A 15,077-nucleotide genomic window follows, 5' to 3' on the forward strand; every position below is an offset into this window, starting at 1 on the left:
TGTCAGTAGGTCTCTGTGTGAGTAACCTCAGCAGTCGACACATAACGGCACACCTGAATAGAGCCCTTGAATGAAAATGACAGCCTCCTGCATTCCTACCCACCGCTTGCTCTACAGACAGCATCCTTAGTGCTCCCAAACCGCTGCCTTTTCAGCTTAAAATGTTGCACTGGGTCACAAGCAACAGCAAGGAGAGAGAAACACTGTCCTTCCTACGTAGCGTGTCTGCAGTATATACATCTGTGCTTCCAGCCAGCTTAGGTCATGGCCATTCCTAAGGAAATTCAGTTCAATCCATGCGGTCTCGGGTAGCGACAGGATCGCTGCGCAGGCTGCACTATTACAGAACGGGTCTAGCTTAAAGAAAGGTTTGCTTATGTGATGATGAGCAAGCTGGAAAGGTCTCTCTGCTGCTAGCTTGATAAAAAGAAAAGAAAAAGTAAATGATTATCAGTAAAGTGTGTTTGATTAGGTGTCACTGAGAGAAAGAAAATGCCATCTCATGTCACTTTTTAGAAAGCACAAGGTGTGTAACTTTTGGGGATGATTTTGCTCTTGGCTAATCTTCAGATTCAATATTAAAATCTCAAACTTCCCAAAGGAAAGAGATTCTGCATCTTTTAATGAAAGATAAAACAACAATATAAACATACACAAATTTACAGAGAAAGGATCAACTTTAATACATCTGGAGTAAAAGGTGTTCTTTTTTAAATATGGTATAAAAATAAATGCAAGAAACATTAACAGAGAATATACAGACAACAGACAAAGACACAGGCTTTCTTTCTCAATGTGAATACATCAGTGAAATGAAACCTTCTGTGCTAATTTATTGTGCAATAAATGTGATGCCATATGTATATTTATTAATATATGCATTTTTTACATTTCTTCCAGTTTTTGATTGACGTATTTTTTTTAATAAACTGTGCCTAGCAGAAGCTTTTTTTTCACTGTACTTGAGCTTGCAGAAAATAAAAAGACACAGATCCAGCTTGATATGAAGGAGGAAGTGAGCAGACAGTTTTCGAAATGGAGGCATCGAAAGGCTAGAGAGTCCCTCGGAGTCTGTAATGCCTTAGTATACACAAAAGAAAACAAGTCAGGTCCTTGCTCATGCAACATCTTGTTCTACTGTCCTCTGAGTCAGGCAATCAGTGAGCTACAAAGTATGTATAATGATTTGAGTCTGCTTCCATGCTACAAGGTGATCCTTTTAGTAGGACTGCACTAGACTGGTTAACCTCTTTGATGTGAGCGATTTCCCCTGAGGAAAAGATAAAAACAAAAAACAAAAACAGAAAACAGAGGCATGATCACCGCAAACCTGTTCATCAGCAACCACTTAGCGTTGCCACATCACTGTCAAATAACTAGGGGCACCAACTGGAGTCTGTCAAATCTTAAATCACAGGAAGCCCTTACACTTAAACACCTACACTGCCAGCCAGCCAGATTGTTTCACAGAATAAGCCAGCAAATTTAAAGGCCATTTTTGAATGAGATTGGGTTTGGCTGAGGAGAAGCTAATGCTGAGGGTTTTGCTGTCAGTCATACCCAGAACTCAAAGAAGGCTACTACAAGCGAGAGTGCCTTGTGCTACGAAGAAGAACGTGCAAACTGTGACAGTACAGAAGAGAAAAAGCTGCTTTATAGTTAAGGTAAGAAGCTAAGAGGCAGATTGCACATAGGCGGGAAAGCTGCTTTTGCATCGACGCAGCTACGGGTTTGCTGAGACCATGTTTACTGTTTGTAAGGAACATTGGACGGGTCTGTTACATGAGACTGCATAACACTGCTTTGAAGGTGTTTGGATTTCCATGTTGTTGTTTTCCCCATCATTCCTCCTGCTGCAAGGATGCAGTTTCAGTTCCTTTAGCAAGTTCTTTTAATAAGGTGTAATAACTGTCCCACAAGGGTTAGAGCTACGGCGTGAAAAGGCTGGTGTAGGGTATGTCACCACGGTATGTTTCAGGCAGATTTGAGCTTTATCTGAGCCAGACAAAAGCTGTGAAGCCACATAACAGGAATTAGCTTTCCCAAGGCCACATAAAAGGAGTTAGCCCTCCTAGGGCCATCCTACCATGGCTCAGATCCAACAGAGGCAGAGCTGGCACAGCAAGCTTACATCACTCCTCAAAATACCACAGGCATACCCTGGTAAATGTAACACAAATAGATCATAAAACATTAAATAGAAGGTGGCTCTGTCTAACTCTCCAGTTAGATATTTAGTATTCACATTTATTTACATTATTGCATTGCTCTTTTTAAGTGCACAACTCGGAAGAATCATACTGGTTTCAAGGAGTCTGCAGTAAGAAATACTGTAACTATAGAGAGATGCTACATTTTCTGCAGTAAATGGTAAATGAACTTATTCTGCCATATCAATGAGTTGTTAAGTCATCTGCTGTATTATAACTCACTGGAATTATGCAATTTAACATCTATTGCCATTATCAATTAAATTTATGCTCACAGGGATCTGCAAGTTGGTTTTGAGCATTTGCTCAAATGCAATGTATCAGAGTGGGTCTGCACAAAAGGAAAAATAACGGTTTTATTCTTTGTGCTCCGAAATACAAGTTGAACAAATTATGGCAAATACTTCACCTACAATAGGATTTTGAAGGGAACTCATGGTCTGCACTGTTGGGTTAGACTGCTCATCCATCAGGTTCACCATATCACTCCTTGCTTCTTTGCAAGGCGAAAAGCATCCTTCCTGGCACGCTGCCTTCCCTGCATCCAACTGTAACTCTGCCGCTTTCTACCTACATTAAATTCACAGCTTCATGACACTTTTTAAGCCTTAAATTACATTTTCTTCTAATGTAACAGGTAATCTGTTACAGTAAGATATCTTTTCTTTTTAAATAGTCAAGAAAGTCTCAACAGCTGTGTGGCACTGGAATAGAATTTAAAACAGCATGTCCAAAATTCAGTGTTTTGTGAGGCAATTCATGATCATCAGCCTTGGACATACTCTCAGAAAATATTGAGCATATGCTTATCTTTGCTTTTCATTAACTTATTTGTGCTTAATTATACAGGTCTACAGGCTTGGCTACTTTCCATAAATATGTATGAGTTCCCTTTAGTACTGAACTGCATAAACCAGTTAATTAAAACAATTAAACCAGGAGTTCTCTATTAGTTATTAAATCAATTTGCTGAATACCACACTGGAAGGCTGTGCAAGCTCTTGTTGTGGGAAAAAATCGGTGAAATGTTTTTTTATTCTTATCTGCAACAGCTGTTTATTTAGGAATTGTAAATTTGTAGATGAACCATAACCAGATTCTAGAATCTTGGGAATTAATTGTGGTATCAAATAAATTAGGAAGTTTTGAGCTAAAAGCAGGCCAAAAACTGTTAGTTGATCTGACTTGTATCATCTTATTGCACACATTATTTCAATTCTCTCCTATAGAGCCAGTGAGCTGTCGTGGCAACTTTTCTGTGTTCCACATCACTTGTTCCGTGGATATTGCCTGTCTTTGGGTCATCTTTTTTCTCCTAAGCCCTACAGTGATCAGGATTTCTCTGGGTGGTCCTGCCCCTCCGCCTCCCCTCCCTGCCTTACAGAATATTACACTTCTTAGAGCTACAAAGTCTCCATGTGAACAACAACGAGGTAGGCTCTTTTCCCAGGTATTAGAAGTTCTAATTTATCTTATTGTTGGAAAAGTGACATCTTAGAAGATACACCCTCTTAACAGATCTTCTTCCATATTTATTCTGAATCATACATAGTTCTCTAATTGGGAAAATAAGCTTTTAATACACAGAATCCATAGCAGCCCCAAATACAGAATTACCCTGCCTTCTTATTCAGATCTGCAGGGATTTGTTATTTTCCCATTTACAGAATATTTATTTCAAACTCTGTTCCGGAGTATACTTTACTTTATCTCTGTATGGTAGGGTTTCATAATTATCACTTCTAGGAGATTTCCAGCTTTACAGACTGATGTAAGGATCATCCCTTGTGGGTCATAATTTAAGAGCTGAGCCTAGCTATTCCTTTCAGATACAGTGTTAATAGCATTTCCATGATTTGGGAAACTACATCTAACAGGCCAGTTTTGTTATGAGTCATCACACATAGGAAAATGTTTCTGCACTAATGAGACTAAAAAAACAATTGGAAGAAAAGTCAGAAGAAGTAGTAGATGTTTGACTGAAGAATGAAAAGGAGATCCTCAATATTTTCAATATATTCTTCCTGTCAACATTTAGAAGAACACAGCCAAATTCTAAACAGCGTTAGAATTTTTGGCTGTACTGGTGAACTTTGGACGTATGGATTGAAGCTGTCTAACAATTTTACTAATAATACACAGGCCAAAATGAAACCCTGTGCACATACCTGACCAGGGAGTCGGAGTAGGAGGAGGCAGTGCAGCAGCTGGAGCAAACAAGCACATCTAAGAATATTAAATCAATTGGCCTCCGTGTTCAATCCCTGCCTTAATGTATTAACTGTTTAATACAGAGTTGTCCTTCCAACTGTACTTTTAGAGAACTTAGGGGGAAAATTACAAAACCATGTGCAGACATCCGAGCTGCTAAATACAAACGTGCTGACTGACCTGTTTATGCGGCATGACACTAACACCTCAATAAGGCAAACAAGCCAGCAACAACCTCAGTACACGTGTGGCTTATACAAAATCATTATCAAATTTTTATAGGGGCTGGAGCTGAAACATATGGTAGAGGAAAATTAAATCTTTTCCTTTTAGAAGACTAATTCTCTAACTTTCTGCTAAGCAGCCTCAGTCGCTCCTTTCTCATGTTTGTTGCCCGTGCAGATGCTACTCCCCAGGACTGATACCAGTAGAACTAGAAATGAGAACTCCATGCATCTGCCCAGGAAACAGAAACAGTGTGAACCCCACTGAGAGCAAAATGAGACACAGAGTGAGAATCGACCTTCCTTGCTCTCACTGTTCCCCATCTGCTCATGTGCGACACACCTGCCGCACGCCAGCAGCTCGGCCAGCACCAGCAGCTCCATGGCAGCGTACCACACACAGAGCCGGGACATAAGCAGCTCCTGAAGAAGCACATCTGGAGAGGCACAGGAGCAGAAACATTAAGTCCCTTTCCAAGATTAGGCAGCCTTTGCTCCTCTAGCCCAGGGGAGCTGCTTTAGCCCCACTCAGGGGGTCAGGACGCTGCTTCGATCTCCACAGCAGCAAAAGATGCTGCTGTCAGCCACTGGTGCAGGTGTATTTCTCTTTCAGACATGCGAGGAAGGGGAGGCAGTTAGCATTTACTGGATTTGAGGCATGAGTTGTCAGCACAGCTGCAGCGCTAAGTGGTTGCATGTGCAGGAAAATTCTTCTGCCTGTGGTGGGGATTTGCAGTGCTCTGTTCATTTCTTGTTAGGGCCGTACCGGTTCCTGGTGTGGTCCATAGGTGGGAGGCAGCTGCTGAGCGACTGCGTTCCTGCTTTGGCTCGTTCCAAATCAGGGGACACTCATGAATTCTTTCTCCTTTCGTACTAATCTTTACATTTACTGATAAGCTGCTCTCATTTGTGATTAACCTACGAACTCTTGCCAGATAGGGTAGTTTGAACTTGAATAATCATCTGAAGTGTGAGGTAACACATAAGATTTTCCGAGACACCGATACAGTAGACAAGTATTTTTTAGTATGTTTGTCCTAGCCCTGAAACCTCAAGTTTATATACCTCTCTGCAGTTCTCATTCCTGCAAGTAGCTTAAGACTCAGGTAAATGTTTATCAGGACAGGACAAGGAGGCTAGCCCTCACTGGCATGTCCTAGAGATGCTGGTTTTGATTTTCCTCGTTAGCCTGGGCATCATTCTGGAAAAAAAAAAAAAAACAACCAAACAAAAAACAAACAAACCAAACAAAAAAACAAAACCCAAAACCAGATTTTTGGACTAATTATTAGTCCAAATATTTTTTTTTTCAATTATTCCATCGTTTCTTTTTAGTCAACCATCAATAACCTTTCTCTTTCCTGAAATGGAAAAAGCCCTCATTTCTACAAATACTTATTATTTTCATTATTGCTTTGTATTTGTCAAATATGAAGCTTTGTGATTACTTTTCTTCTCTGACTAGCTATTTTTTGGTTTAAATTTTAGGAATAATCTGCAAGTAAATTCAAAAGTCTAATCAGGATTTCTTTGATGACTGTACATTGAACATGAGATCTCACAGTTGATACTGCATTGATGCTCCTTCACAGTGCTATGCTTGAGAAAAGTAGAGCCCTTGGCAGGATTTCAGGGCTAGATGGCCTTTGATCTGTCACAGCAGGGCCTTGCGTACATAAGTTTTACCTGTTCATATAGAAAATATTCTTGATTAACAGATGAAATTGATATATTATCTGTCTTTTTTCTCAATAAAGGGACAAATTTTAACATGACAGGAGATTACAGTGGTTTAAGCATTTAGAAAGTCTATCTCCCACTGGCAAGAACTGAGGAAGCTATTTTTATGAGTTTAATTTCCATCTTTAGACAATAATTTGCTGTCATGTTAAGTGACATTGGACTGAATCTCCGTGAAAATGTGCTGTGTTCAATGGCCTTCACACTTCACATCTCATGTACAAAATGACCTGATGTTAGTGGTTTGGAGGGGGAAAATATCAAAGGACTCTGGTCAGTAAGTTCTTCCAGCTAAGTGGGAGAAGGCAGCTGGAAAGATTATGGGTAATATAATGGTTTTAAACTCAGAGTTATTAGATGGGGTCTTGGTTATGAGTGAAGATCATTATCATCTGATGGCTCTCTGGTTTAATATATGAGCTGAGTTTCATCTGTTTTAATATATGAACTGAGTTTCATCTGTTTTGTACTGGCTGTATTTCCATAAAATGTCACAAACTTGCAACAAGCATGAGTGGGTTTTTTTGGCCTTATCTACAATTGGGCAGCAGCAGATGAGACTGTAACACTGATGGTGGTGTCTGAAGCCATGACACCAACAGGTGAGGATGGAGTGTCTCCCCCCAGGCAGCTCTGAGGAGCAAGACTGCACCTTCTTGCCCTGCTAACTTGTTTCCTGGTGGGACAAGAAAATTTCCATGGGGTGAAAATGAAATTGGCCCACTCCCCTGTAAATGAGATCCCTTTGCTTCACAGCTGGTCACAGCTAAGCACCAGGTAGTGCTCACCAAGGTGTCCTGCTCAGACTCCCAGTTTGCCACTGTCACAAATCCTGCACCCACAGGAGAAATTAAAGACAAAAGTTTTCCTTAAAGGGCCTCTTTGTCCCCATCAACATTATTAGTGCATATTCAACGGGGTTTTTTTTCTCCATAATGTAGATGTTAGTATTTGAGGCAAAGGAAGTTTCCTAGTTTGTTTGTTGTTTGGGGTTTTTTTTTGTTGGTTTTTTTGGTTTGTTTTTTTTTTTTTTTTTTTTTAATATGGATTTCCCCCCCCTGTGAATTCCTCAAAATAATTTCAGTTTTGAAATGCCACAAAACCAGCTGATTTCCTTCTCTCTAGTACTGTAGCCAGCAATAAGATTATCCTGCTCCCTGACTTACATCTTTCCCTTCCCTACTCACTGCCTTGGGGAGCTTCAGTGTTCCCAAAGAGAAACCGGAGGGGCTGAGCTGGCCAGGGGCGAGCACAGGGCACCCTGCCACCGTTCCTTGTGCCTCTGTGTCAGAGCTGGGACACTGGGGGTTGCTGCTGTTACTCCCAGGCAATGCACTTCTCCCACAGCATCATTCCAGTAGTGCCAAAGTGTATGTGCTCTCTGTTTTCACAAAATACCTGGCACCGTGAATAAGTGCGGCAAACCAAGAATAGCCGTGCTTGCTACTCAGAGGCAAACTATGAAGTGTCACATAACTATTACATATAGCAAATGCCAGTTTGCTATTACTTTATCTGTATTGTACCTGAATGCAGACCTGTTTTTAACACTATTCATATCATCTGTTGCAGACTGCCAAAGGCATTAGCAGTTTTGCAATATAAAATCTACAGAGCAAGCTAAGTAGCCAGTGTTTTTAAGCTGAGCGTTTAGGGCTTTCATAAAGCACACCAACTTACTGAAAGTTTTCTGGAAAACAAACTCTCTAATGTCAAAGAAATGCAAAGCTGAGCTTAGGTTTTTTTGGTTTTAAGCTGAGCGTTTAGGGCTTTCATAAAGCACACCAACTTACTGAAAGTTTTCTGGAAAATAAACTCTCCAACGTCAAAGAAATGCAAAGCTGAGCTTAGAGTTTTTGTGTGTATATAGCTCCACTTTTATTTTTTCCCCATCAGACTAGAATAACAGCTCATTATATTGTTATTTCCACTTAAATCAAGGAATAGTACAGAGGCTTGCCCTTACAAAGTTTCTAAAGTTTCTAGTCTAACAAATGCTTTCTGTAGCAAGTATAACCCACTCCCAGTTATCACTGTTCAGGAGCCTCTTACAATCTCCATCTTAAAAAATCAGGTTATGAATACAAGGTCATCTTCTCACGTTCAGTCCCTAGACATAACCGAGGTTACTGGGTTTTTTTAAACCCTTCAAATGGAAAAAAATGAGGTCTAATTTAGCTCAATACAAACTCACTTTGATATAAAGTGAGAAAAAACCCAGTGAAAATTAGTCTAAATTTTCTAACTATCAGAGGAGAAGAGAAACTGTAATTTTCATCTTACTGGATCATTCAGAGATGATAGCATTTGTCCAGGTTGAAGACCTGTTTCACACCTATTTTCTGTATTAATCAGAAGAACAGATCTATACCACAGTCCCTCACTTCACAGCTGAACAAGTTAATCCGTACACTGTCAGAAATCCTGAGAAATGCTTCCCTCATCCCTGCTGGTTGGAACCACTGTACCAAGGTAGATAATTACATATTATGAACTCATCATAACCGAGAACAAGAATGGAAGAACAAAGACGCCTGTGGTAAGGGGTCCTGGGGCAGCGGGTGATGTGCATTCAAGTTGTCTTGGAGGAAAGGTTTGCACTTGAGCATCCTGACATTCTGGATTAATTTGCAAGCTCAGAGCTGCCGATCTAATAGAGAATATAGATCCAGCAGTGGCATGTTTTATTTTCATACCTGACCTGACTTGACAGACTCCACCCGGATTCACAGGTAGTAGTTTGAGGAAAAGCAAAACCACAGTTTTTATTTTATAGCTTGTTCCATGAAAAAAGATTCGCCCTCTTCTACTGAAGAAGTGCTAATGCTTCACATCCAGAAATCCTCATTCCCATTTCTAGCTCACAGCTGGTTTATTGGGCCTGCCTTGCATCTCTGGCATCCTGCTATTCTGGTACTTCTGCCCTGAGATTAGCAGGATGAAAATCGGGCACGCCTGCAGGGCACAGTGCTCCAGTGTTTGTGCACAGAGCTGCTGGTTTATCAGTCACTGTGCTCAGGGGATTATCACAAGTCCTCTCTGTGCCTCCCATGCTGTCTGCACTTTTTCCCCTTTTGTGCTGCATTCTTCTCACATCTGCCTGCAGCTTGCTATTTCTCTCCTTATAGCCACCTGTTTACATGTTCTTTACCATAACCGGTTCCTGATCTGTGGGCTGTTTAAAATCCCCTGAATAAATGTAGTTATTGCAGCTTGCCAGGCACTGCGACTGGGAAAAAGCCCGGCTCTCAGAGAGGTCCCAGATGCACTACCTACTCTTTACACTCTCCTTTACTAACATAGGCTCTTTCATTAATATGGAACTTCCTACAGAATTATCGTGGAATTATCATGTCAAATGTTATCATGTACAATGTGGGTTTGTAGATCAACCTGCTTAGACACCACACAAATCACACTGCAACATGCTATGGCAACACCACCATGCAAAATAGAGGGGTTTTTGTTTCAAACATTGGGATAGTTTCCTTTGTGGCTGTTTACTTTTTAGTGTCCTTTACTGACTGTCCCATTGAATCCGAATTTCTTCCTGATTACAGTGGATTCAAAACATATTACAGGAAGTCTTTACCTATAAGAAAGTAGTTAAAGAATTACAGTTTTGTTTTAACATGTGAGATATTCCCACAGCCTCAAAAAACATTATTCTTTCACTGCATTTGTTTCTTTTCTTTTAATTACTGGAAAGTATACATATATATATATATATGACTTTTAAATACTTGAGGAAATATTCTTGAGCCTCATTATACAGGAGGCAGTTTCTGAGAACTGCTCCTCTTTCCCTAGAAACTAAAAAAAACAAAAACCATGATCTTTGCTGAAAGCTGTCATATTTTTCATTTCAACGCACACAGCTCCACTAACCAGGTCACAGAAAAAGCCACGGACACACACACACACACACAGCAGCATCACCTGCACAATTCAACAGACAATGCAGACAAACTTGAGTATAATCCAAGATCTTTCTACCTCTTTTCATAACAGGTTAGTGCTCGCCCTCAGTGTTGGCGTACAGTTTTTATGGCATGGGAAAATAGGGATGTTTCTGCCCTATAAAAATAAATGCGTTGAATGCTTTAGTTCGAACTTATACAATATTAAAAAAAAAGAATCCAAAGAAACTGGATAAGTAAAAAGAATCCCACATATCAGGAAATCAGTGGATCTTTTGGCAGGTGGCAAGAGAATGCCCACAGCAAATTTACCAGCCTTCATTTTTACCTTTGTGAAATAGCTTTTGAAAATTAGATATTAAAAAAATATCAGTTCTTGTAGTCCATTATCAAAACAAAATCCCAATCAAACCCTTGCACAACATCAGCATGAATTCTTTGGTCCCGAAGAAGCTGTACTAAACATTAAGGAAGATGGGGAAATTTATTTTTCCCTGTGCCCAATTAAAAAAAAATGGAACAAACTTTTTCATAAAATAAAAAGGAGGCAGGATGGAAAGCCAACGTATTCAAACTGTGTTAGACTTAGTATTTTGGGAGGCACAGAAAAAAGAACATCAAGCAGGTTTTCAAATTCTTTACTACAAGAAAAAAAAAAAGTGTATAATTTCATGCTTTCTAATGCAAAAAGCATGGCTCCCAAAGGTCCATTCCTCCATGTGTGACTATTGAGGTCAGTGGGAAAGGGACTAGGGAGGAGGGGTTGTAATGAAAGCACATTATAAAGCTGTCATTCCTAGGAAAATTCTCAAACTGTGATGAATACACTTTTAACTGTCAGGTTAGAGAAGCAAAACGGGAAAGTAGGGATCAGTGAGGGGGAGGGGAGAAGGATGTCCCATCAGGTTTACTAGTCTTCCGAGGCAACAAACTTACCACATTGCGTGTGAATTTCTCAAAAGATGTTCGACGATCCAGAGTGTTTTCCAACTTAAATTTGAAATAATAATAATAAAAAAAAAAAAAGAAAAAAAAAAAAAGGAAAAGGAGGGGGAAAAGAAAAGCAAGAAAAAATGGAGTAGAAAAGAAGGACTGATGAAACAATGGACTGCAAACCAAAGTTTGTATAAATCAGGAAGCAAACACAGGTATGAAGCTGTAATGGGACTCTGCAAAACAGGGGATTGGCAAAGCAGATATAGTATTCGACAAAAATAAATTTTCATGGAAATCAAACTGGTTTGATTTAAAAGAAAAACTGAAACCAAAAAGAAATAATGAAGTGCACATCTTGTGTTAATGAACTGACATTCACAAACTTAAGGACTTCACACGGACAGTTGTAGCTTTCTGGTATTTTCAACATCTCTCTCTCTATTGGATCTTCAGAAATCAATGTTTGAACAAAAAACAAAATCACACAGTACTTTCATATAATTTTAGGTTGTCATTATAAACAATAGAATGCTATGGTGTTAATAACTACCTTATTCCAGTAACGATCGGGGCCCTGATTCTTCAAGGTGCAGGGCTCCTGGCTGTTTCTAGAAGATTACTGTTTAGAGCCCACGAGTAAAGTTATTTATCATTATAGAAATCTACATTGCACAAGCTGCTCCATGTACTCTGGGCTGTGTCTGTTCAGAACTCATTCTGTAATCTGGACTTTTCTAAGCAAATATTACATACCAAGACATGAGCCTCTGTTTGCCAAAGTGTGACATGATCACTCTTTCAATTCAGATTCCTAGCCTACTCAAAACTGTTCATTAATAATAGGGAAAGAAACAGAATTAGGAAGCCCCTATATTTATAGTTGAAATTAGAAGTTATTCATATGAATAAGATTGTTTCTAAACACATTCTGTAGCTTTCATAGATGGAATAAAGAGAACAACAATTATTACATAAGCAAACTTGCAAACATGAAAGACTATTCTTCTGGGATTTTATTTTATTTTTTTAATGTATTCGGAAAGCACTTTGCAATTTAAGGTGCTTCATAACAGAGAAAACAGTACAATATGGGATGTAAAAATAAAAATAAGTTTTGCTAGATTAACTTATTGAAACATGCCCGCATGCAGGATATATACACATATATGTATATTGAACTCCTGTGTGTATGTGACCCTCGAAACACGCCAAGCTGGTCACCTACCAGATATCCAGTTGCACTGGCACAGGGGAGAGAAGACTGAGTATTGTTGCAAACATAACCACCGCTTTGCACAGTGGCAAGACAAAGGCAAGATGGACCAATACCTTTTTCTTGGCCTGTAGCAGCTCCTGGTAGGCACTGGATCGTATAAAACGAGGATAAGAATCACTTTTCATCAGTTTGTAAATGTGCTCCTGAAAGGGAAAGAAGGAGCTGTTAGTCCCATAAAAGAAGATGTATGTAAAATGGGAGGCACTCATATATGTTTTAGTTGTGGAACATATAGCAGCTAGTGCTTTTTGGAATAGGAAGCCCTATAGGATAGCAGGTTGCAGTTCTGAAGCTAAGGCTGAATTGCTCTCGGTTCTCAAAGCAGAAATCCCACCTGTTTTATGTATAAAGGACACAACACACCTTTCTTAAATTTATAGTCCCTATTTCCACTATGTAACTCTTTTTCTAAGAATCTACAACCGAGATCTAGCTTAAAGCCCAGTTTCAAACCTGCCTTACATCAGTCAGTTTAGTTAAAGTGATTAAATGAGGAGCTGCGGATCCTTCCTCATCAGATTTTTCAGAATTAGTTTCTGGAGATGCTTTTCTAACTTCATAGCCTGGGAAATGGTACTAGGTTTCTAATTCAGGACCACAAATAAGTGCTTAAGTTAGGGAAGATTTTCCCTGGCTACTCTCGAAAACGTTATTTGACAGATGTTTAGTCTCCTGTGCAGCTGACAATATAAACAGGAAAATATATATGCAAATTGAGAAACAGTTCCAGACTAATCTAATTTCCAAGATACTTATTCTTCAGAGGCATACGAAACTTTGGAAACCCTTATTCAGAAAACAAATGTCACAGGCAGTTTATGAAGCCTTTCTTTCTGGAGCATTCTCATTTCTGTAAAATATGAAAACTAAACATTTATGATGTATGACACTTTATAATTCTAATTCTAATTATAATGTTAGTTAGGAAAGATTTGTGGAAAAATCCATCAGAATAGGAAATACTCTCAAAAAATTTTTTTTAAATCCACGGACTTGTCTTAGCTATTTTTTGTTTATTTTTTACTCAAACCCTACTTTTTACTCTAGGAAATTTGTAGCACAGAAAACAGGAAACAGCAAATAAACTGTAAAGTAAATACTGTTTCTCAGCTTGGTTCTGCATAAAATTAGTGAATAAAATAATAATTAAAAAAACCAAACAACAAACCACCTTGCTTAAAAACTATGGCAAGGTAAAATTAAAGCTCATTAACTTTTTTTTGTTGTATTACAAACTCTAGAAATGATTCTGAGTGCCTTTGATTGTATTTCTTGCACTAAGCAGAGAAATTCTGGTGTATATCCAGAACTTTGACTGGTACATTTGGGGAGTTTTTATTTCACTCAGTTTCTATGAAAGCAGCCGATTCAGCCAACAGAAAGCAGGAAGGACTCTGCTCTGGTTGTGCCCATCAATGGTGATAGGCATTAAAATGTTGGTTTTGTGCAAAAAACAGCCCTGTAAAAGCAAGGCTAAATTAGGCTGAATTAGTATTGTTAATGCACACATTAGTCAGGAACTGAGGCTGGAAATTATTTAGCAAAACTGGTCTATTTTTTCTTATGACTTGCATTTGACCCAGAGTTCTGTGGTGCCACCTTTCAAGCCCAGAAATGCTTTTCAACACATATTTAACCGCAATTAAATGACCTGCTGACCACCAGAATGACTTCGAAGTGGTTTCTTTCCCAAGTAGCTGGCCATAAAGAGCCTGTTGCAGAGGCAGAGCCCGACTCCCGACAAAACCCAGCCACTCCAGGTGGGGCACCTTGTAAAGGTCCTAAAGCTTCGAGGCAGAACTGGGCAGGTACAGGCTGCCTCTTCCCAGAGAAACGGAGGCTCCCAGGATCAACTTGAATGCTAAACTGGCTCAGATAAGCAGAGGTCTGACAGGAGGAAAAGTCCTACTTGCATAAAGATTGAGTACTCTACGTCTTTCATAATGAAGAAAAAAAATAAGAGAGATCTAGAAGTAAAATGGGGCTGAAATTTTACATGTATTTTAATAAATAAAATAAATTCATTACTGGCAAGGAATTCAATTGTCCTTTACTGATTCAGCTGCAAAGAGATGGGTTTTTTTTTAACCTTTAATCTTGCTGGATTGTTTATTTGCATAATTTATGTCTTTGCTATACACTGCATTCCTAAATCTCCAGGGGATCAACCCATGCAAGGAAAAACTGCGTGTCTGGCGTAATGCAAAGTACTTCATAACAGTGGGTACGATACAGCGTCTAATGAAAACTTTATTGTTGCACCACAGATTGCTATTCTCATAATAGCAAAATGAAAAGGTGGTAGAATTACTCTCCCTCCTATTTAGGGCACAGGCGCTTTCCCGAAAGTAGAAAGCCTCGATTCAATTCCCTTCTCTCCTCTGTGAGACTTGCAGCACCATCTCCTGACTCCCAGGATGATGACCTAATAATCAAGCTGTAGGAAATCCTGCAGGGATATGATCTCAATCTCTCCTTTTGACACCATTTCACATTGCATTAATAATTAAATTTTCATCACTGGGCTGCTGATGAAAAAGGAGGGATGGTACTGATTCTA

At 39.3% G+C, this 15,077-nt stretch overlaps 1 protein-coding gene across 6 annotated transcripts in view; it reads right to left on the bottom strand.

The window, feature by feature from the left end:
• Positions 1–605: 605 nt before the first annotated feature.
• RGS7 (regulator of G protein signaling 7) overlaps positions 606–15,077 on the bottom strand; it is a 236,338-nt gene continuing 221,866 nt past the window's right edge. For 2 of the 6 annotated variants that reach the window (XM_040599084.1, XM_040599085.1), the window contains exons 16-18: positions 12,571–12,660; positions 11,242–11,295; positions 606–1,080 (exon numbers count right to left, since the gene is read on the bottom strand). In XM_040599084.1, coding sequence (XP_040455018.1) covers positions 922–1,080; positions 11,242–11,295; positions 12,571–12,660 — 303 coding nt within the window. In that variant the 3' untranslated portion in view covers positions 606–921. Of the gene's footprint in view, positions 1,271–10,381; positions 10,463–11,241; positions 11,296–12,570; positions 12,661–15,077 lie in introns of all 6 variants that reach the window. The other 4 variants (XM_040599086.1, XM_040599087.1, XM_040599088.1 and 1 more) reach the window with 4 other exon arrangements.

This window comes from Falco naumanni, chromosome 6 (assembly GCF_017639655.2).
Source record: "Falco naumanni isolate bFalNau1 chromosome 6, bFalNau1.pat, whole genome shotgun sequence".
Classification (NCBI taxonomy): Eukaryota; Metazoa; Chordata; class Aves; order Falconiformes; family Falconidae; genus Falco; species Falco naumanni.